This window comes from Chiloscyllium plagiosum, unplaced genomic scaffold, assembly GCF_037043375.1.
Source record: "Chiloscyllium plagiosum isolate Xiang-an unplaced genomic scaffold, Cpla_swu_hap1 HiC_scaffold_13, whole genome shotgun sequence".
Lineage (NCBI taxonomy): Eukaryota > Metazoa > Chordata > Chondrichthyes > Orectolobiformes > Hemiscylliidae > Chiloscyllium > Chiloscyllium plagiosum.
The window spans coordinates 38,450,278-38,475,319 of NW_028270151.1; the positions used below are offsets into that span (position 1 = coordinate 38,450,278).

The 25,042-nt window shown below is 38.4% G+C and overlaps 1 protein-coding gene across 5 annotated transcripts in view; it reads left to right on the plus strand.

Annotated features, from left to right (window-relative positions):
• Positions 1–25,042, plus strand: part of atp11b (ATPase phospholipid transporting 11B) — a 177,666-nt gene that overhangs the window by 131,011 nt on the left and 21,613 nt on the right. The window contains exon 30 of one of the 5 annotated variants that reach the window (XM_087993532.1): positions 14,069–14,154. The exons of the other annotated variants lie outside the window; for them this stretch is intronic. Within the exon in view, the coding sequence (XP_087849658.1) occupies positions 14,069–14,154 (86 nt within the window). The remainder of the gene's footprint in view (positions 1–14,068; positions 14,155–25,042) is intronic. 5 annotated transcript variants of the gene reach the window in all.

Genomic DNA, 25,042 nt, shown 5'->3' on the forward strand with positions numbered 1-25,042 from the left:
CACCACGTTATAATAGTAGTCTCGAGCAGGATATAAATCAGGAAATTTATACAAAGTGCATATAATTTGGGTAACAACAATGGACAGTGTAAATTTACATAGACTGGTTAAGCCAAATCAGTAATTAGACTCTTATGAATGAAATCCTGGAGTGTTTATGCACTAAGATTCTGAAATAGGTTGAAAAATCGACTAGGGCTGTTTTAGGTTGAAGATCGTGTGTTGAGAAAGGGCTCACTAACAACCTTGCTGAAAAGGGAACCTTTGGGAAATAGTGATTTTAGTACGATAGAAATTTGCATTGTTTAAATGCAGTATCGTTCATTTTGAAATTAGTGTCTTAAAAATGAACAAAGGATGTTATGAAAGTATGAGGGGCAGTGGATTTGGATCATGCATCAAAATTTGACAATTTGACAATGTTAGTATTTAAAGAAATACTGCATGGTCTACAAGGTTGGTTAGCTCAGTTGCCTGAATGGCTGGTTTGATGATAAAACAGTGATGCCAACAGTGTGTGTTCAATCCTTGCACCAACGTGGGTTAACATGAAGTGATCTACTTTTCAACCTTTCCCCTTACCTGAGGCATGGTGACCTTCGGGTTAAACCTCTCTAATGAGAGCCCAGCCATTTGGTTTGATGGGCTATGACAGTTTTACATTCATTACAGACAATGTATAAGTTAAAAAGCATGTTCCTTGAAGATGCAAACACCTAAAGGAAAAGATGAGTCATTGTGGCTAATGGAAGACAATAAAACTTGCCTTGTAATGGCAGGAAGAAGTGGTAAACCTGAAGATTGAGAGCAATTTAGAACCCAGCAAAGGGAAAAAGAAGATATGAATGCAGGCTAATGAGAAATATAACTGTAGAATCTAAAAATTTCTTTAAATATGTGGAAGAGTAAAGGGTCAAATGTGGGTCTACTACAGGTGGGGACAGCATAATTTAAAGTGGAGATCAGGAACGTTTAAACAAAGTAATTACTTTTCACCTGGCGTCATAGAACAAGATACAGAAAAGTTCCCAGAAGTACTAAGTGGCCACAGTATTTGTGAAACTGAGGACCTAAAAGATATTAGTAAAGCAGTAGTGCTTGAAAACTTTACCGGATTGAATTTTGATAAATCTACTGGATTGTATGTGTTGAAGATGATGGCTATGGAGGTGCATTGGTGATTAACTTTCAAAATTCTGCAAAGGTTCATACAGATTGCAAAGTAGCAAATATAACTCCACCATTTAAGAAGGGAAGGGAAGGGAGGACAGAGTGAAGAACTACAGACTTTTCGAGCCCTCCACTATCACTTGATGAAGGAGCGTCGCTCCGAAAGCTAGTCTGCTTCCAATTAAACCTGTTGGACTATAACCTGGTGTTGTGTGATTTTTAACTTTGTACACCCCAGTCCAACACCGGCATCTCCAAATCATACAGACTTTTAGTTTGACATTAGGGAAGATCTTAGAATCTGTTATAGATAACCGGACATCTAAAAAAGCACTATTAACTTGGGTAGAGTTAACGTGAATTTATGCAAGGGGGATATGGTTAACAAACTCCTTATCTCTTTATTTTGGTCTCTTTATCTAAAGACCAATGCCATTCCATAAGGGAGTGCAACAGAAGTTCATAAGACTAATCACTGACATGGTGGGGTTGTTTTCAGCAAAGATTGAGGAAAATTGACCTGTATTCTCCAGTACTTTGAAGAGTTACAGGCAATATCTTGAAACGTACGTAATTCCTACAGGATAAATGTAGCTAGATTGTTTCCCTAATGACTGAAACTAGAACCAGGGGACATCATCTCAGAATAAGAGATAGGAGTAGGACATTAAGACTAAGATGAGGATGAATCTCTTCATTTAGAGTGTGATGGATCATTGGAATGCTGTACCCTAGAGGGCTGTGAAAGCTCAGTCTTTGAGCATTTTCAGAAAGAAGTTGATAGATTTCTGGAGACGAATGAAGTTAAGGAATACGGAGTTGGTGTTGGAAAGCGATATCGAAGTAGATGATGAAGAATTATCTAACTGAAAGTTGAAAAGGCTCACCTTAAATGGCTTTCTTCTGTTCCTTTGGAATCTACTTTTAGAAAACCCTGTAGTGATGTCCTGGGGCTGACATGATTGACCTCCAGTAATCTCAGTCATTGACCTGCTAGGTATGACTTCAGCTACTTGAGTGTTTTTCCCTGATTCCCAATGACTTCATTTTGCTAAAGGATTTCTATCTCACTTGGATCTTAAATATGAAGGTATCTTTGATGAACAGGGAGATCAAAGTCATCGAGCAAAATTCTCTCTCATCTCACCTCTGGAATTCAGCCCTCTGTTTCCTATATTTGCAGCAAAGCTGTAATAAGGTCCCAAGCTGATTAGTCCTCGTTGAACCCAAGATTGTTGATGTATAAGAATAAATACCAAAAAAAAGTTAAGTCCAGTCATTGTGTGGGATGTCTACCATATTTAAAAATTATTCTGACTAGCATCCGAACAGGTAGAGGAATCTTATAGTAAGGCTTTCTAAACTAAAAGGCGAAAAGGGAGATACAGAACATTGATTCTTGTAAATAATTCTTAATGTACCAACTTCTACATCCTGATAGGAATGTTGAAAATGGTGCAGAGCTAAGTAGAAGGAAGTACAATCCCTTTCGAGGTGTACAAATCTCGGGGACTACTTAGTCATCAGTAAAGTCTTGGTCTTCCTGTTTGGAAATGGTGCAATATGGAGAGGAAGTAAAGGTGATTATATTAGATTAGAGATAAATGTGTAAATTATTAGCTTAGTTAGCGTATATTAGTAATTTTTATAAAGAATTTTCTTTATTTTGTACAAATGTGCAACTGTATTTTCCTTTATCTGCTTTACATTACTTTTTCAACTAGATCACGATTGTGCCGCTCTGTAAAGGGGGATGCAAACCTCCCGGACAGTCCTCTAGCAATAGAAGAATTATTAGCTGCATTCGCTCAGTTATCCATATGTAACTACAAATGGCAATAAGCTGGTTTTGTTTCGTTTTATTTTTGAATAAGAAAGGTAACTCTGTTTAATGAAAGCTTTTATCTAAATATATATTTAAATCTTATATTGTGCACTTTAAAATATTAGTGTCTCAGCCCTTTTTTTGTAACCACAAATCATTGCTTTGTTCAGCACAGATGAATAAATCCTCACATCAAATAACAACTTATCCATATGTGTTATATTTCAAATTATAAATAGTTGATATAGCAGAATATACAAGAAATTTCATGAAGAAGGTATTTAGCACATACTGTTGTTTTTGCTTGAACAATTTTGAAGGCCCTAAAGAAATGGATATTTGTACTTTGTTTTACAGATGGATTTAAGTACTTCAAGTATATAGTCTTACATAAAGGACCTTCAGAAGTAATAATCAATGAGTTTATGTAGTGTAAACAAAAACAGGAAATGCTGAAACAACTATGCAGTCTGTCAGCATTTGAGAGAAAATCAGTTGATACTTCAGGTCAGTTACCAATTAGCAGAATAGAGTCTAGTTAAGACATTTTGAGCACTTATGAAGATGAGAGCAGATCTGTAATAGACTGGAAGATAGATTATCTGAGAACTGTACAACTATATTTGTCCTATTTATTTTATGAATAGGGGATGCTTTTAGAGTGTTTATACAATTACTCAAGTGTTGTCAAACTGATCCATCTAGGGGAATTTTAGCTGGTAGAGCTTTTGATAAATTTCAGATCTTGAAGCTGGTAATGTCATTTACTCTTCAATTGCATACTTGGTTTCCAGTTGTGCATAAATTTATATGTTCCTTCAATATGCATGGTACATGGGAACTCTTGTATTTGAATGCAGGGTCACTGAATACTTCAAGGGCAGTGTTAGATGGATTCTTCTTTAGAAGGTAACCAAAGATTGGTGGAATAGATGAGAATGTCTAGTTATAAACACGAGCAAAACAGCCATGATGTTTTTGAATGGCAGAGCAGACTCAAGAAGCTAAATAGCCTCTTTCTATTTTTTATGTTTGTATAAACAATGGTTTTGTTTTGTCAGTGGCTGTCCAATATCTCACTCGAATGAACGTGTTCCACCTGTTACTTAGCCTTAATGTGATATGTCATCTCACTGTGGGACTATCCAAGCCCCTGCAATTCTATTATCATCAAATCAAAAGGTTTACTGATACCATTAAAATGCCCTTGAACTTTTAAATAGTGTACAAATAAAAAAGATCCTTGAATGAAGACCTTCGTGAGTTGACTGAGTAAGGTAAATTCAATGAAAAAGCATTTTGCAGGAGTGTTAACAGACTAGGTTTTGCACTGATATTAAGACAAATAATCAAGTTGTAAATTTTAAGAGATTAATTTAGCGAGGAGAGCATTGAGGGTGAGCATATTTAGGTAAATTTGAGAGCTCAAAACTGAGGCAGCAGAAATGTTTTGATTTTTTTTTTTTAGCCCTGTAAATTCCAGTGGAAATATTCTCAGTATCAGACTGGTCAGTCTGTTCTCCTGAAGTCTCTCATTATCTCTTTGTTTACCAGTCCTGCTGCTTTTGTAACTTTAATAAATTCTGATATTGTGCAAGTTAAAGGGCAGGTCATTCTCGACAAATCTTTCGGAATTTTGTGAAGACATTATGAGCAAAGTAGACCATGGGGACCTAGTGGATGTGGTGTACCTAGATTTCCAAAAGACCTTCGACAGGGTGACGTACTTAAGATAAGGATGCATGTCATTGGGAGTAAAGTATCAGCATGGTTGACTAACAGGAAGCAGAGTGGGGATAAATGACTGCTATTCTGGCTGGCGATCAGTGGCTAGTGACGTGCCTCAGGGATTGGTTTTGGGATCGCAATTATTTACAATTTATATAGATGATTTGGAGTTGGGGACTGTCTGTAGGGTGTCAGCATTTACAGATGACACTAAAATGAGTGGCATAGCAAAGTGTGTAGAGGACTGTGAAACCTTGCAGAGGAACATAGATACATTGAGTGGGCAAAGGTCTGGCAGATTATAATATTAATAAATGTGAAGTCATACATTTTGGTCGGAGTAACAGTAAAAAGGATTATTACTTGAGTAGTAAAAAGTTGCAGCATGCTACTATGCAGACGGAGCTGGGTGTCCTGGTCCATGAACCACAGAAGGTTGGTACGTCAAGTAATTAGGAATTTTGTCCTTCATTGCTAAAGGGACTGAGTTTAAAAGCAGCTGTACAAGGTGCTGGTGAGGCCACAGCTAGAGTATTGGGTGCAACTTTGGTCTCCTTACTTGAAAAAGGATGTACTGGCACTGGAGGGGGTACAGAGGAGGGTTACTAGGTGGATTGTGGAGTTGAGGGGATTGGTTTATGTGGAGAGATGGAGTAGATTGGGATTATATTCATTGGAATTTAGAAGAATGAGGGAGTTCTTATAGAAACATAAAATTACGAGGGGATAGATAAGATAGAAGTAAAGAGGATATTTGCACTGGCAAGTAAAGCTAGGACAAGAGGGAATAGCCTCAAGATTAGAGGGACCAGATTTTGGACTGAATTGAGAAGGAACTTCTTCACTCAGAGGGTTGAAAATCTATGGAATTCCTTGCTCAGTGAAGTAGTTGACGCTACTTCAGTCAACGTTTTTAAAGCTAAGGTGGATTTTTTTAAAAAACAATTAAGGAGATACGGTGAGAGTGCAGGTAAGTGGATCTGAGTCCACGAAAAGATCAGCCATGATCTTATTGAATGGCGGAGCAGGCTCAAAAGGATGGATGCCCTACTCCTGCTCCTTGTTCTTATGTTCTTGTATCTTGTGGCCAAGTTGAATTTTTTATCTTTATTTTTTAAAATTGCCCAGTCAAACTTGTTTCACCAAGCAATATCCATTAATCATTGTTGTTCTTTTGTTGAATCTGATGTTTTCTATCATTATTGAACAGTTCTAAAAATGTCCATACATCTTTTTGTGTCTCTTTCAACTGTGTAGTCAGTCATTTCAAAAAGTATATTCTGGCCTTTAACATGTCCTTACTGGCTGTCAGTGATATGCATTTTGAAATATTAACTTCATTTTAAATCATGGTTTTTAGGTTTTGCCCAGTGGTCATACTAACTGGTCTTGTAGTCTCAGGCATCCAACTGTTATATCACTTACAACCCTTGTGTTTTCACCTGTTTATACCTTTTAGTTCCAGAATTCTTTACTGAAACCCCTCATCTCTCTTCCTTTAAAAACATTCATAAAAGCTATCTTTTAATTAATTTTAGTATCCCCTCCTAATATCCCCTTTGGTGTGGTGTAAATTTTTATCCACTGTGTTTCATTGGAATTTCTGTGGATGTTTTTTGTCACAGAAGTACTCCATATATGCTGTCCTTTTGTAGTTGTATGATTTATTGTGTTCAAAGATTATACAGTAGTAACCCCCCCCCCCCCCCCCCCCCCCCCCCCCGCCTCCCCCATACCCGCGGGGGATATGCTCCACGACCTACCACAGAAACCCGAAACCCCAGATAGGAGCGAATCCATTCATTTCAATGGGAAATTTCCCTTCCCAGCAGCCTCCCTGGTTCCGGAAAGTTCCCTATAATATATTCGGCCTGCAGGTAACTGGAACTACGGAAAATGATTCTGCGGATATGGGGTCGCCCTGTATAATGACCTCCTTCCTCCTTCCAATTTTATGTTACCGTTTGCATATCTCGGGGAATGAAAATCCGGAGTGAGTGCTTGTTAAATCTTCTCTGCCTTGCATATCTTTGCGGCACAATAACCTATCCATTTTGGACTCCAGTCTATTTTTCTTCTACCTAACAGCCATTTCCCATCATTCTCCAGAATGATTGTATGCATTCTCACTGCTTCTACTTCTGTTAGTAAGTATGGACACATATTAAATTTCTCAGCTACAATTCTACCGTCCTTAAGGCTGCCACCTTCATGCAAAGTCATTCTAAAATTGGATTATCATTTTAAACATTTGATATCTATTTCTAACAGGCCCTAGTATTTACTGTGCATGATTTACTCAGCTGCTTTAAAATTCTGAACTATTAACTTTTGCTTTATCATCAACAGCAATTTAGATTTCAATATTGAAATCTCTCTTTATCCAGCACTATAATGCTAACCTTGATATACTCCTTTTCACTTTGTATTGGAGAGTGTTAACACTTAGTCAGTGACCTGATTTTATCGTACTTCAAAAGTTCTGAGAAAGAATCACCAATCTGAACTGTTAACTATTTCCCTCTCTTCAGATTTTACCAGACTTGCTGAGAACTTAGTTTGTGTTTGTTTCAAGAATAATTACTAGCTCTATTGAACTTTTGAGGCATGGACAGGATGTGAAAGATACCACTTTTTAATGGAAGTTCTTTTCAACTGGTTTTGTTACTGGTTAATGTGATTCGTTTGAATATAATGAATTTTATTTCCTCAACAACTGTCAGTACATCTTGTATGGGGTGTTTAGTTGTATGTCACTGCGTGCTAAAATTCTGTATATCGTTATCTTCTATAGTACCAGGGTACGTATTCCCGAATGTTTACTATGGATATTAGATTGTATTCCACACTAGTTAGGGACTTAAAATTTGTGGGCGTTCCCCGTGTGTAAATTATGAAAACAATCATTATAGCTAGATAGTGAACAAAGATGTAGATATTGAAAGATATTATTGGTATACCAATCAGTGCATTTTTTTTTTGCAACATTTCACTTTAATCTGTGCAGGTAAATTATTCAGATACTCAGACATTGTGTTTGTTACAATAGATCAGTGGTTATCATTAGCCTCGAAGACACGAAGACTTGTAGAATGCTGCTGTATGAGAGGGCTTTGGGAAGAGGGGCTGTTGAATGAGTGACTGGGATGTTGGGAAGAGGAGTTCCTGATTAAATAATTCTTGGGAGTGGTGGGTATTTCACTGGCATGTTTCTCTGAACTTCAAGCACTTATAATCCAGTAAAGAAGCTCACCTATCACGTTAGTGCTAAGTAAAATATTTTGCATATACATTTACTTGGTAAACTAAAAAAGAAACTGCCTGTAGGTATACACACACAGTTTGTAAATAGAAGTGTGAAACCAAAAATGTTTGAGAACCAAAGATTAACAGATGTCAAAGTGAAAAATATGATGCAGTTTGGGTAGAATAAAAAAAACTTTTACTGAGGAAAGTGAGGGTGGAAATTACTATGGTTTTCATCGCTGTTATCCAGTCATGCTTCAACATTGAGTAGTTGGAGGATGGCTGATGAGACACTTGGTTTAGAAAAGGCAATGTAATTTGGAATTTCAGACCATTTTGGGTGTATGGTGTTGAACAGTGACATTATGCTAATCTCACTCGGCTGGTAATCCAGAAGTCTGGGCTAATGATAGAGAACCAAAAACTAGCATTGATTGGTGACCATGAATCTTAACAATTGTTTAAAAAAAACATGTGGTTCACCAATGTCCTTAGGAAAGGAAATGTCACTCTTGCTCCTACTAACCTATATGTAACTGCAGAGCCATAGCAATATGAATAATTCTTCACCTCTCTCTCTGAAATTGCCTTGCAAGCCACTCAAATCAAGGGAAATTAGAGATAGATATCAAATACCTGCTGTACTGCTGATGGTCACATCCTATGGACAAATTTAAAAAAAAAGGTGACTGGGAACTCATCAAAGAAAATGACCCGGGATAAGATTATAGAAATGTACTAAGTACAGCACAGGAAAAGGCCCTTTGGCCCACTATGTCTGTGTTGACCATGATGACATTGTAAACTTATCCCATCTACTAACACATGGCCCGTGTCCCTTTATTCCCTGCTCGTTCATGAGTCTGTTCAAATGCCTCTTAAAATTTGCTAATACATCTGCTTCTACCACTTCCCCGATAAAGTGTTCCAGGTACCTGCCATCTTCTGTGTTCTTTGGAAAAAAAACTTCCCTTGCACATCTCCTTTAAACTTTATTCTCTCACCTTAAACCTTTGTCCGCTGGTATTGACATCACCTGGGGAAAAAGACTCAGACTTTTCACCCTCTCCATGCGCCTCATAATTTTATATACTTCTATCAGGTCACCACTCAGTGTCCAGTTCGAAAAACTATCGAAGTCAATTTTGGATACAACTTACAATGGATCCCGTGCCACTTAATTGTCTGGACCAGCTTACCATTAAGGACCCTGCCAAACACTTCATTTACCGTCCATACAAACAACATACACTGCGCCATCCACATCAATCATCTTGGTCACTTCCTTAAACTCAATTGAGCTAATGAGAAAAGGCTTTGCATACAGCCATGTTGACAACCTCACTAAATCAGTTCTTTTCCAAATGTGAGAAAATCTTGTCCCTGCAAATCTTCTCCAATAGTTTTCCTACTGCTGTTGAAAGGCTCATTGGTCTATACTTTCCTGAATTATCCCTTTTGCCTTTCTTAAACAAAGGAACAGTATATTAGCTATTCTCTAGTCTTCTGGAACCTTGCCTGTATCTAAAGCGAATACGAAGATCTCTGTCAAGGCCCCAACAATCTTCTCCCTTGCCTCTCTTTTCAGTATCCTCAAATCCCATCAAGCCATAGGAACTTATATACCTTACATTTTACAAGAAATCCAACACCACCTCCTTAATATTGGCATGCCCCAAAATATCCACATACTACTCCCTAATCTTACCATCATCCAAGTCTTTTGGCTTGGTAAATACTGATACAAAGTACTCATCAAGGACCTCACCCACTTTCCTCCTTGTGGCTCCACACCCAAATTCCTCCTTTTTTCTTGAGTAGATCTACCCTTTCCCTAGTTACACTCTTGTTCCTAATGTGTGCGCAAAATGCCTTGGGATTCTCCTTAATCCTTCTTACCAAGAACACTTCATGACCTGTTCTAGCCCTCCAAGTTTATTGTTTAAGTTAGAGGCAGAATCATAAAACACATTCTTTTCTGCTCCCTTTATATTGCTCATGGACAATTTGATTTCTGTTTCCTAAACTGTACATGCTTCCTTTTTTTTGACTAAACTTTCAACATCTCTTGTCATCCAAGATTCCTGGATCTTGCTATCCTTATCTTTCATCCTCCACAGGGACATACTGGTCCTGAACTCTGATCAACTGGCCTTTTTAAAAAGTTCCCACATATCAGATGTGGATTTAACCTCAAATAGCCACTCCCAATCTAATTTCTCCAAGTAACTAATATTTGGAGAAGTATGGACTATAAATGAAAGCATAGTTTGTTGAAGATTAATTGCACTTAACTAACTTAATAGAGCTATTCATTTGAAATCTGTTTGAAACTCAAGCGCCTAATTGAGGGACTTCCTCCCCTCACTGGGGAGGAAATCCTATTCATCAGGAGCTGCCAACCAAGTGCCAGAGGTGTCACAAGCTCAGTAATGGATGCTGCTGAAATGATTGTATGAATTAAGAGTAGAAATAGGTCATTTGATCCTTCAAGTATGCTCTACCATTCATAAGGTTGTGGCTGATTTGTTTGTTCCGAATTTCACATTCTCATCTATTCTCAATAAACTTTTTTATCGTTAATGTCATAATGTGGGAGGGAGGCAGTAGTCTCTCTTGGAGAGGACGAGATTGCGGATGGGGCTGCGTGGTGACGGCGTGTTGGCTCAGTGCCAGGGACCTAGGTTCAATTCCAGCCTTGGCAACTGTGTGGAGTTTGCACATTCTCCCAGTGTTTCCTCCGGGTGTTGTGGTTTCCTCCTACAATCCAAAGATGTGTAGCTCAGGTGAATTGGCTGTGGGAAATTGCCCATAGTGTTCAGGGATGTGTAGGTTAGGTGCATTAGTCAGGGGTAAAAGTAGGATAATAGGGTAGGGGAATGGGTCTGGATGGGTTACTCTTCAGAGGATTGGTGTGAACTTGTTGGGCTGAAGGGCCTGCTACCACTTGTAGCGATTCTATGAAATTCTCTTTAAACCTCAAACCTTTCACTTAAATTTGATGCTGTTCTTGTCTGTAAACCATGATGAAAGCTACCTGTTTTCTGATGGTTTCACTAAGCATAATAGTGAGAAACTGGAAAAGGTCACGTACACCAAAGATATCAATGTAGGATCAGAAAGACATTCCAAATGAATCTCTGAATATAATGAAAACTGAACTGCGGATGTTGTAAATCAGAGACAAAAATAAAAATTGCTGGAAAAGCCCAGCAGGTCTAGCAGAATCAGTTAATGTTTCAGGTCAATTGAGGGTTCTGAGGAAGGGTTATTCGACCCGAAACGTTAACTCTGATTTCTCTCCACAGATGCTGCCAGACCTGCTGAGCTTTTCCAGCAATTTCTATTTTTATCTCTGAACATAATTAATTGATACGGTGAAACCACACAAGCATTGTCTGTGCCATGACAATGGAAAAGTACTGGAGAAAACTGGTATGGTCAGCAGACGGTCTGAAGAGTGAAAACTTTTCACAGCCACGTCATGTCACAGCCATTTGTGACATTTGTTGAACACTAGATTGGTACTTTAGCAGTAGTGGAAGCCTGTTTGAAAGGATTCAAATGTAGCCCCAGCGTAGGTCACTGTGGTATCCCCCTATCCAGGTTGCTGCTGGTTATTGCTGTTTTCAGCTGCAACATCTCACATTTCAGAACAGATAAATGCCCCTGCCAGAGAACAGCAAAAAGCCAAAATGGCAGCCTCTTGTGATACATTATATGAAATGGAAGCTTTTCAGAACATCTTTGTTTTATCACAGGATGTGAACAAGTAATCACATTTGCCAGTATAAGATGGGTCAACTAACTTTATTAGTTGGTTGAATGATGGGGCAGCATGGTGGCTCAGTGGTTAACACTGCTGCCTCACAGCATCAGGGTCCCAGGTTCAATTCCAGCCTCATGTCTGCATGGGTTTCCTCCAGGTACTCCAGTTTCCTCCCACAGTCAGGTCAGGTGAGGTGAATTGGCCATGCTAAATTGCCCATAGTGTTAGGTGCATTAGTCAGAAGGGAAGTGGGTCAGTGTGGGGTTACTTTTCGGAGGGTCTGTGTGGGTTACTCTTCGGAGGGTCGGTGTGGACTGGTCGGGCCGAAGGGCCTGTTTCCACACTGTAGGAAACCTAATCTAAATCATGAAAATTTGCCAATCAGTGGTGCTGAAAGTGGTAAAATGAAAGGCCGGTCGTATTTGTTGCTTTGAGCTAAATTTAATTACAATGTTATTTTCAATATACTTAGTGTAACTATTTTTTAAAAATTAGAATATTTCAAGTTGTTTTACTTTACAATTGCTTCTCCACAATGCACTTTTTTCATTGCATCTAGGTTGGTTTTGTATCATTTCCAAAATTACTTCAATTTGAGCTCACTTTTTGTGAAGAGGAGCATTGTTCTGTAAATATGTCACTTAACGCATTTGGTAAGAGATTACAAGTTAAGCATTGAGTTTAAAAAAATCATCTGCTTAAAATTTGATAGTGAATTTTAGTTTGGAGTAGCCTTCCATGGTGAGTTAAAAATATAGTCAACTCTTATTTGTAGAATTGCTGATACTGCATCATCAATCGTCAGGTATCATTATATGTTAAATTTAACAAGGATTACACTGGTATTGAGCTTTGTGGCAGTGATTAATCAGGTTAAGGAAACTATCTGTAGTTTGGTTTGATTGCCAGGCTGCAGGAATTGAAGAAACTCACCACCGTTTATCAAATAGAACTAGTCTTTGGAATTAGGCCCTGGTAGGGGAATCTTACCTGGCCAATAGCTCCTGCACTTACCCAGTACCATGGAGGAGGCCAGTATGAGCAAGGTAGGTAGTGTGTATTGGGGAGGGTAAGTTGGAATCAAGACTGGGGTGGGATGCTGTCAACAAGTCCACTGTCCATGCCCTCAATCAGGCACATAGTGCTCTTGAAAGACCCCACCGCATCCTCGCACACGCACACACCCTCTCGCATGCATGCAAGCAGGTGAACATTATGCATTACTTCTAAGAGCGCTGCTTGTCTTTACCACAACCACCAGACCAACCCCCCCCCCCTGGCCAATCCCAAGCTGGATTATCCTAAAAGTGGTATGAAGAGACTCTTGAGTGGTCATTAATTGATCTTAAAAGGGTCTCAATTGGAGTGGGTGAGGTAGTTTGGCCGTGGATCTTTCCATATGGTACCTAATTCTGGTGGATGTGTTGGAGATCAATATGCCATTAACCTAACTAATTAGTTACTCCCTAGCCATATACCATCCTGATTCAGAGCAATGTTGCCGTTGCTTCACTTTTGGATCGAATTTTGGAATTCCTTCCTAGCAGCACTGTTGGTATCCCTACACCACCAAACTATAGCCACTCAAGAACATAGAGAAGATGCTATGAAAACTAAGGATAGACAATAATTGTTGGCATAGGCAGTGACACCCATATCCCATGAGCAAAAATAAATCAAATGTAGTTCTCACTAGCTCCCAGAGCATACAATTCCACCTTTGTATCAACACTTTTCAAATGCCAGACATTGAAAAATATTACTATCTCAAACCATTATGAACCTGTTGAGTGGAGTGTTTGATACTTTCTTTCCTCCTCATCTGAAGCAGTGGTTCATTTTCAATTTTGCTGCAAAAGCAGTGACAGGCCTCTTGCACCTTGCCTAAGCATCAAACTGACTTGGGAATTTAGTCAGTGCAATCTACCTGAAAAAAAACAAAGTCAGCATCGACTTAGTGTAAGTTGTTTATTGGTTGGCATAGACATGGTGGGCCAAAGGGACTGTTTCTGTGCCGTATAACCCATCAGTGCCCAGCTGAGAGAAGCATATATCAGGAATCAAACCTAGAAGTGTCTGAGGCTGTATGAGACTGTCGTGTCATATTGCATGTTAAATTTGACAGTGATATTAGAAGAGCCCTATTCATAACCCCAATAATTAATATTTTTAAATAATGTTTATCCTCTTTAAAGAATAAAAACTTGCATTAAAATACTACCTTGATCTGAGATGACTTGTTTTTCTGGTCATCTTGGAAAAGCTACTAAAATTGTTGAGTTTTGTCACTTATATATTACGTGTTCCTTCACTTTTCTGTTCCTTTATAGATGTACATCAACAGAGTTGCTTTAGAGGATGACCAGATTGCTCTCCAGCCACTGGCCAGGGCCAGGAACCAACTGAGAAAGATTAGGTAGAGTGGAAGGAGCAGATGCTCAGTTATTTGCATGGCAGATGTGATTGGACTATAAGCAGTGCTTAGGCAAGGACATGATGGCATGAATGTTGGGATGGGATGAAGAAACAACTGCCTGCATGCAGGATTACCGCTTAGCAAGCACCTGCTTTAGGGCTTTACTGCTTTCCTATTAAGTAGCAACATCAGCATGAATTAATATATGAAGAATAAAACTAGTTTGAATAACCACTTAACACTTTTGTTATAATTAAAGCACTTTTAAAAACCAAAAGTGATATTGATGCATTTGAAAATTGAATTGACTGATTGAAATCCAAATTATTGCACTTTTAAATTTTGTAATGTATATTGCAATTGGTAGATTTCTTAACTTTAATACATGTAGTTTTTGAAAAAGTATTACAACTGAATGCAGTTTGAATGACTAGGGAATTATTTATGATTCTATCAGAGAATCTATGTCTTCACAGACTAACAGTCCCAGATTGTTTTTAAATAAGTAGTTATACATGTTTTCTTGTTCAAAACTGTTTTGAGCGTGAGTTTCTTTCAATTTTTAACCAGTAAAATTGAACAGACTTGTTCATATTCCATCCACTTATTGTTCAGAACTAATGTTGTTAGACAAGTATTGTAGAATTTTATGTCATAGAATGAAACTACTTAGCCCACTGTATCTTTGCTGACTCTTCGAAAGAAACCATCAGTTCCATTCCTGTCTTTTTTCTCATAGCCCTGCCAACGTTTATTTTTCAAATACTTATCCTAATCTTTTAGAATGATACTAATGACCCTTCTTCCACATTTACTCAATGAAGCCCTTCAGCCCTTTTGAACATCTCCATCAAATCTCTTTATTTTCCTTGGTCTAAGGAGAAGAATTTTTCAAATCTTCAGAAATGAGGTTACTCGTGTATACTGCCATTCTAGTAAAAACAAAAGCCAGATGCTGGAAAGTGGAAAATTAAAAACAAAATTTTGGGAATACTCTGCAACTCAAGTAGCATCTGTGTTGGTAGAAAAACAATTACCCCTCATCAAAACAGTATCTGTTCCTCTCCGCAGATATTGCGTAACAATCTAGTATATTCCTTTGATTTCCATTCCAAAGTGTGATACCCAGAAATGGCCATGCAATTCCAGTTGAGGCCTCATCTGTATTTTATTAATGTTTTGTATAACTTTTTTGTATTTGGTCTCTTTTTTTAAAATAAAGTCAAGGATCATATTTTAACAACTTGATCTATTAGTTTTGTCACATTTAAAGATTTTTTGCATATATAATTAAACCTTCTAGATTATATTGTCTCCACTCATTATTTCTATCAAAAGGAATCACTTTGCACATCTGTACTAAAGTTCGTCTGATCATTTCACAAATCTGATAACATCTTCCTGAAATTTGAGACCAGGTGCTCTCCCTTTTTTTTCCACTATTACAGTAATTCCAAAACTGACCACCAAGGAGACACTGCTGTAAAAGCAAATGTTAATCATCTGTTCTCTGCTTTCTGCCCTTAACAAAATTCATATTAGTGTTGTTCTTTCAATCCCATGAGTTTCAAATTTGCTAATGGGTCTACTATGTGGTATTTTCTCCAAACTCATTTTCGTTATCCATATTCAAAATAATCACACCACCTTCAACTTGTCCAATCTGTAATTGCTAGATTTATCCCCCTTTTTTTGAACAGGAGTAAAATATTTGCAATTCTGCAGTCTTCTGACACTAACCTGTACCTAAGGAGGATTAGAGAATGTTGTCAAAGCCTCTGTATTCTCCATTCTTCTGTCCCTCAGCACCCAAGGGTGAATCCCCTCCAGATATTGTTCAAGATTTTTCAAAAATTCTCAGACTGAGTAATATTTACACATTGATGCAACTGAGAATGTGGCACTGTACTGTAGCGCATGTACTTAAATCATTGTTGAAAATGAAATTTATGTTCAAGTTGTAAGTAATGTTTCCTGTATGGCTTAGAAATGGGAAATCTAGAAAATAATCAGTTGTGTACTTGTGGTTGCATCCAATAAGTCATGGGGTTCTGAGCATATTTTCTTTAATTGGCATACTTTTTATAGTGAACTAACATGATATAACTTTGAAATATGGTTTGAGAGGGACTTGTAGATCCGTTTAGCTGTTGGAGGTGACTGTTTCCAATTATGAGGTTTGCATATGGTAGAATTGGCAAAGAAATAGGATGTTTGTGTGTATGCAGACTTTTGTTTTGGAGGGGCATATACTTCTACTCTCAGATATTATCTAATGTTTTAATGGTATTATCTTTTATTGTGTTTTAAATTTTTTCAAAGTCACAAGGGTTCCATTCATATTCTAATAATAAAATGATTGGAAACCTTAATGCAATGTGCTCCACTGCTTAGCATGTATTATACTAAATCTGTGTGCTTAAAATGTTAAAAATTAGCTATAGCGTATCTTTGTTTGCATTGCATGGATCTAGTGAATATTTCTGTTCATACCTGAATGTGGCTATTCTTTGAAATAGCTTGCAGAATTTATGAAGGCATAAAATGAAAGTGCTTGAGCTGTTTCGAAAATTAGTGTAAATTTCTGTCTTGACATTGAGTGCCTTGTAGTTATGTCTTGGAGTATGCGATGATGTTTTATAGAAAAGTTGTCTTATTTTGTATGTTCATCCGTAGAGTGTTTATTTTTAAAACTAAATCTGGAGAGACTTTTTTGTCATGATTTTCATACTTTTTAAACTATTAGATTAATTTACTACAAGTGCATTCTGTTGACACAGGAAAGTTCAGATGACTTTGAATGGAAATTGTACATGTGCTTTTAAATTCAGACTACAACTAATGTATGCTGATGCATTTGATATTTACATAATTTAAGCATATAAGGAAGGAATTTATTCTGTTTCTACATGAAATATTCTAATCAACCCTGGGGATGAGGGAAACAAACTTAACCAAGACATATTGATTTTAAGAAATTTACAACACGTTGATTCTTGTAATTTATCAGGATTCTTTCTCCATATTAAACACGTCATTTTGATTACAAATTGGTAGTATAAACTATCTCCTGTGACTTCTGGATTTAATCATGACGTGAAGAAACTTATCCTGTTTGTGGTAATTTTATATTTCTGTAGATTCTCAATGCACTCATCCTCAATCCTACATTCCCTGTTATCTGCTGCTTAGGCTTCTCGCCATTGCTAGTTTACGGTTTTTTAGTTTCAGGTTGAACTGAAAACTGAGGTGATACCTTTGGAATTGTACTACTTTCCGAAGGATGGGAGTTATGCAAGACGCTCAACAGGATTCAAACTGATTTGAGTATGAGGATATGATTCTTGTCACAATAATACTGATACTTTTTTGAGAAGTTTGACTAAATCTATCTTTCGAGTTTAAACAAGTGGAAAGAGTTCATTAAAATATAAAATCTTTTGAGAACCATTACAAGATAGTGCTGGAAGGACGTATCCCCTGGCTGGGAAATCTAGAATTGAAGTAAGAGTCTCAGTATTCAACTATCCAGGACTGAAGTGAGGAGAAATTCCTTCATTCAGTGTTGTGAGCTTTTGTAATTCACAACGAGAGCGCTGTTGATGCTCCAATATTGAAGTCAGATTTTTAGACACTAAGGGCATTGAACGATATAGGGATAGTGTAAGAAGGTGTAAATGAAATAGAAGACCAGCTATGATTTCATGGAATAGTAGAGTGATCTCAAAGAATTGAATGGCTCATGCTCGCACCTATTTGTGTGCTTAAGTTCTTGGATATACCAAATGTGAAAAACCGCTAATCAAATTGTGCTTTAAAGAATTGAGCAGATCAGATCCAGAGCAAGTGCTCTAATTTTCTTCTTTTCTTTTTGTCTGTGTTGACCTTTGTTCAGTTTTTCCACTTTAAAACAGTAGTAATGGTCCTATCCAAGTTAAAAAATGAACATTCCACTTTTAAGAACTTACTGAACATTTTAATATTTTTCCCCCCCATTCTTAAAACCAAGAGAATGAAGTGGTGCTATAAAAAGCAGAGGAGAGAAATGAAAAAGAAGGTAATTTAAGCAAATAGGAGATTTGTTGGGAAGATAGTCAGAGGAATCTTGAGTGCTGTGTTTAGCAGCACAATCAATCTTTTTTCAGAGCTCTTTTACCATGCAGCATGGGAGAGGTTCCTGGGACAGTGACCACTGAACACTCTGACCCCCTCAGTCAAGTAAAGCATTTTTATACATTTTTGCATTACAATAATTATATATAACATTTATGTAATTGTTAGCCATGTTCCCCCAATCTATCTATCCATTCCAGTAAACACATGATGAAGAATGGACATCTCTGTGGACAGTCCTAGGCTCCATAATCTCATGATGTTTACCAGACATTGTTATTGTCAGGCCTTTGGATCTTACAACATACCCCATTAATTTACATTCCAATGCCTGTGGTTATACTTTTTTTTTTACGCATTTGTCAGACTTGCTTATCGATAAGGATTGTTCAAATTCTGTTGTTCATTGTATTCATTGCTATCTTTATCAAATTCTGTTACTCATCTTATATTTCGTACTATCATAATCACAAAAAGATACTAATTGTTATAAAATTCATAATATCAGTTCTCATATAAGGTTAGTTATATATGATGTTAAATGGTTACTAGGAGAAAGTGAGGACTGCAGATGCTGGAGACCAGAGTTGAAAGATGTGGTGCTGGAAAAACACAGGCCAAGCAGCACCCGAGGAGCAGGAGAATCGATGTTTCGGGCATAAGCCCTTCAGGAATGAGGCTGGTGTGCCAAGTGGGCTGAGCTATAAGGTGGGGAGGGGGGGGAATTTGGGGGAGGGGCGCTGGGAATACGATAGGTGGAAGGAGGCGAGAGTGGTAGGCTGGAGAGGGGGTGGGGATGGAGAGGTTGGGAAAAAGATTGCAGGTCAAGAAGGCGGTGCTGAATCCGGAGGTTGGGACTGAGATAAGGTGGGGGGAGGAAAAATGAGGAGGCTGGAGAAATCTACATTCATCCTGTGAGGTTGGAGGGTTCCTAGGCGGAAGATGAGGCGCTCTTCCTCCAGGCATCGTGTGGTCAGGGTCTGGCGATGGAGGAGGCCAAGGACCTGCATGACCTTGGCGGAGTGGGAGGGGGAGTTGGTGTTCAGCCACGGGGTGGTTGGTGTGGGAGTCCCAGAGGTGTTCCCTGAAACGTTCCGCAAGTAGGTGGCCTGTCTCCCCAGTTGGACCGCCTACTTGCGGAACTTTTCAGGGAACACCTCTGGGATACCCACACCAACCAACCCAACCGCCCCGTGGCTGAACACTTTAACTCCCCCTTCCACTCTACCAAGGGCATGCAGGTCCTTTGCCTCCTCCATCACTGGGGAGCAGCAACTCACCAAGGTTGCTATATCTTAGCATCAGGGTATTGAGTGGGATTAGACCCCACCATCCCCTACCTTTCCCAAGTACGCCAAGCAGTCCATTCGTTAAACTGAGAAAACCTCATGGTAAGGTACAGTCAAGTGGTATCAGGAGTGAGCCTTGTCTCTGTAAAGCAGAGCATACCACAGTCTCTCAATTCCCTTGAAGGTGAGTGTGGCTTTATGTTCATCTATTTTGTTCTCAATGGCTTGGATGTCTGCCAGAAACATGCTGGGGAGGGGGTCTTGAAACCCCAGTCTCGCTTGAAGTCCATGCGCATTTCCCACATTTCCTGGGTAGGTGGCTGCTCTTAGTTGATCCTGGGTATTGATGAGGGAACTCTTCTGCTACAAGAAGTTTGTTGTATAAAGAGAGATTGAACAGTTTAGGCTATACTCTGGAATTTAAAAGAATGAGAGTATTCAAATTGAAGTGTTCAAGATGAGAAAAGGAATGGATAAAATAGACCTGCTACAGCTGCTTCCTCTTGTGAGGCATTCGAGGAAAATAGGTTATAGTCTTGGGTAGCAAATTTAAAACAGTTGAAGAGAAACTATTTCTCCCAAACGGGTGTGAATCTGTGAAATTTGCTACCTCAAAGTGCGGTGGATGCAAGGACAGTGAGTAAATTTGAGAGGTTAGACAGATTTTTAATTGGTAATGGGTTGAAGGGTTATGATGTGAAGAGCATATCAGCCATGATCAAATGGTGTAGAAGACTCTATGGGCTAATTCTGCTCCTGTATCTTATGAACCCATACGCGGTTAAGTGTGTGCTCTTAATGGCATCCTCGGCATCAGGAATGCCTTGAGTGTTCTGGAGAGTCTTGTTGGTTCAGTCAGGCCTCCTTGATGTTGGATCACGATGGTGATCTTGTTGTCCTGCTGGTCAGACCTCTCTTCTGGGTTTCCAAGAGGTCGGGGAGGTTGAGCCTGCAATAGGCCAGAATGCTTCTGGGCTTGCGATTTCAGCATTGGCAAGGTAAATAGGTACATCCGATAACATCCTGGGCACTAGTCAAATTCTCATAAGACAAACTCAGTTACTTTCACAGTTCAATAAGCTTATCTGAGCACTTAATATTTTACAAAATGTATTCTGTTTCCTTTTACCTTATAATTTGTCTCTGTCCTTCCTCTCTCAAATCTTGGATGTACGAATTAATTTGAGCTGTCTCCATCATTATCTAAGTTTGTTTATTCAAGTTGCGAACCTGCAATTGTTTATTTTCTCAGTCAGGCTGGTGCCTTTTTAAATGTATCTGTTTTCCCCATACGTTGTTCAGTCCCCTGCGCTGATGGAATGAGGATTCCTTTCACTATCTATAGCCCTTTAAAGGAATTCAGCCAAATTTCTTAGTTAGGTGTAGATTTGATTTCTTAATTTCTCAATACTCAGTTACCTAAAGAGTGTTTATTAATGTATGATCATAACTTTCTTTTAATTCTTGCTAAACTACGAATTTTGGGCTGTCTGTTGCCAGGCATCATCATATCACAATGTCAGTTACAAACATCTGCAGCTGTAGGTTTGTACAAAAATCCTTGTATTTTACTTTGTAAGATTTTTTTTGTTCCACTAGATCTTGTTTCTTTGGGTTCATCTTATTTGCAAAGCTATCATTGTCTTAACTCTTGATCTCACTCTAATGCTTAACTAAACAATCTGTTGCTGCTACTAAACATCTTCTATCATTTTTATGCCAACTCCATGGGCAGTCACTTTGTGCCATCTCTGGCCATGAGCTGCCCCAACAGAGATGAATATGAGTAGATGAAGCAATGCAGAAGAGGGGTTTTAGGTAATTTAAATAATAAGAAAACTTTGAAACAAAGCATTTATTTGATAATGTGTGTACAGTCATTCTACTATAACACATTTTGTTAACACTAATTCGCTTTAACACAATTGATGAATTTGGGACACTGTTTCTAAAGCGTGAACTTTTAAAGCATGTGTTGGCTGTGACGCTATTACATCGTGAAGACTTTTTAAGCACTGTTTCTAAAGTGTGATAATACTGGGTTGCACGCAAATGCAACTATCACGATCTAGAAGAGCTATCATATTGGATTTTTTTAACTTCAAAGCATATGTGAAAGTTCAAATTAACTATACAGTGTGCTTTAATACAGAAAACACCATTCCGATAATATGTCCAGTATCATTGTTAGTGCCATATTGGTGAAAAATGTGTTTGTATAAAGGAACTTGCTGACAGAGTTCTACATTATCCCGAGCACAGGGAGTAATTTCCAATTGGAGGAAAGCTAAATGATGCATTTGGAAATAACTTTATTTAAGTAAATAAACATGAATATTGCAGTAACTTTATATCCAAAAGCATTTTCAGAGAGCTCATTCCATACACATTAAATTCCCTACAGTGTGGAAAAAGGTCCTTCGGCCCAACCAGTCCACACTGACCCTCCGAAGAGTAACCCACCCAGACCCTTTTCGTTCTGACTAATGCACCAAGCACTATGGGCAATTTAGCGTGGCCAATTCACCTGACCTGCACATCTTTGGGCTGTGGGAGGAAACCAGAGCACCCGGAGAAAACCCACGCAAACACTGGGAGAATGTGCAAACTCCACACAGATAGACGCCCAAGGCTGGAATCGAACCCACGACCCTGTTGCTGTGAGGCAGCAGCGCTAACCACTGAGCCACCGTGCTGCCCCACGTACCACCCTCTGCATGAAACATTTGCCCCTTAGTTTTCATTTCCAAAGTGAAACTGGTCATTGACGTCACAATTCCTTTCCTGGCCATTGTCTCGGTCTGAGCCAAACTATTTGGAACTTTGGAGCCCTGCTCAGTTCACCTGAACTTGCAGCACTATTTTCACTCCTTCAGTTTAAAAAAAATCTAATTCCATCTCTGTAATATCACTCAAGCCTACAATGATGCTCAAGCCTTCATTTCTCGTTTTTGTCACTGCCGCTCCCCCCTCAAAATGTTTGAGCTCATGCAAAGCTCTGCTGCCTATATTCTGGCCTGGATCAAGTCAACCTATGATAGAAATCTTTTGAGGCTTTGTCTTTCCCCTTCTCTGTAATGCCCTCCAGCTTACAACTATTTAAAAGTAACATTTGTACAACAGGGAATAACTATCTGCAATAAGAGAGACTCCAACCAGGCACCTCTTACATGCCATGGTAATAACATCACTGAATGCTACACTGTCAACATCCTGTGGATTACCATTGAACAATTAATGAACTGGACAAGTCATAAGTACTATGGCTACAGGTGCAGTCCAAAGGCTAGGAATTTGGTGAGTAACTCACCCTCTGACTTCCTGAAGGTGTTTGCCAATGTTGAGTAGAAATCCAGGCTACAATAGAATATTCTTCACCTGCCTCTGAGTGTAACTCCAACAACACTAGAAATTTGGCATCCCATCTTCTACCTTAAACATTTACCACTTCTTCTACTGACGCACAGTGGCAGCAGTATGTGCAATCTACAACATGCACTGTAGCAACTAAAGGCATCTTGAACAAACCTGAGACCTCTATCTCATAGAGGGACGAGGGCAGTGAGAGAAATCCGTTGGGTGTCACCTTATCGGGAGCAGTTAAATGCTGGTGTAGCCAGAGAGACATCCCATGATTGAATAAATAAAATGTTTGCCTAATTGACTGCTTGATAGGCGTCAACTATTCTTTTGAGTCTGGCTAAGCAAAAACCTGTATTCAGATAATCAGTGCTTTTGACCTTTTTCACTTCAGGTTAGTGGAAGATTGAGCTGAGTTCACTCAATCACCTAAATTTTCCATTCCTAATGATCAGACGCAGGTGTTGATTAACTGGACAATGTTCCAGTACATGTACCTAATCCTGCTGAGACCAACTGAGGAGCAAACCTTTGAATTCTTCCTAGTTTGTGTTACTCAGTCTTCATAGGCAAGATATTTAACATATCCATTTAGTATTTTTTTAAATATGTAATCCTATCTGCTCAATTAGTTGTAATAGTCAATAATAGCTGCTCTGTTATTTGCCTTTTGTTTTGTGAAAGCAAATTGGAAGTATGTGGAAATTGATTTGATTTTTTTTTATGTCACAATATGCATAAGTGGAGAAAAATGTATAAAAATGGGAATAGGATGTAATGCTAGCCGTCCTTTTTTACAATCATGATTTTTATTTGAATTATGGTTGATTCTGTTGTTTTAGATATGTTCAGAAGTTTCCCATTTGTGCTGACAGTACAGTTGAGAAGTCTTGTGGTTCAGCTTATAGCTATAACCAAAGTCATTGTATTGTATGAATATTTGTATACTGTCTTTATATAAACATAGCTGTGATATTTTTAGTTATGGTTGGTCAGATTTTAGGATAATGCAGGAATCATTTAATCTCTCAAACTGATATTACGATGCTAACTTGCTATTAAATTCATAAACAATTTTCTGACAGTTAATATAGTGAACTTATCTACTGTGAATTAAACTGTGCTTTAGTTGCATGTAGTACAGACTGTGAGATTTCTTAATAGTAGGTTTTTACCCCCAGTTTTATATCTCCTCATTAAAAAGACTGATACTGAAGTTCTGTTCTTTGGACTACACGAGGAATACTTTGGCTAGAACCCAACACTGAATAACCAAGAGCTGCAGACAGTTAGCTGTGAGGCTCAATACAGCCAACTCAATAATTCGTTCTCACCTATAACGCATAACTTGCATATGCTGCATAATTTTTCTGTTGAATACACTTCCTATCCAGTGACCAAAAACAAAGCCCATTCTCACAGTTGCCTCACCTGAGATTAGTGCATATAATTTAGTGTCTTTCTGCTCATGATTTAGAACCACAAAGTAACTACTTCTATCCACAGCTGGAGAAACTTCTAAAGAGTATTATTTCCTCATGTACGTTTGGTTTAGTTATGGATATTAATTGCACTGAGCAGCAAAATATTTCCCTACTTTTCAGGAATTAATTGAAACAAAGTGCATTTTTGGTTCATCAAGTTAAATTGATTGTAGATTATTTTCTCAACATAACCTCCAGTTGAATTGTATCGTCTTCATCAAACAATTTAAAGTTGGTTAGAATCAGACTGTGGCATACTTACTGCGGTTCTAAACCAGAAGCTTGAACTAATGATCTGTAGATTTGAACTCCATTCCCATTACCGCAGCTGGGGGATTTAAATGCCATTAATTCAAAAAAAGTCTAGAAATTTACTGCAATGTTGATAAATGTAACTTCTGTACTTTTTTTAAAAATCTCTTCATGATTGTCCCGAAGGTGTGGAATCTGTCCTTATCTGCTCTGGCACATATCACTCCAAGATGGCCAACAATGCCATTTGCCCTCTGAAATGGCCCCTTGATAGCCAAAGAAACAGCTCACCACCACATTCTTGAGGACATTTGGGCACAGGCAATAAATGTTGACCTGGCCAATATATAAAAATAAACTAACTTGCAACTTGTCTATACCGGTTTTATA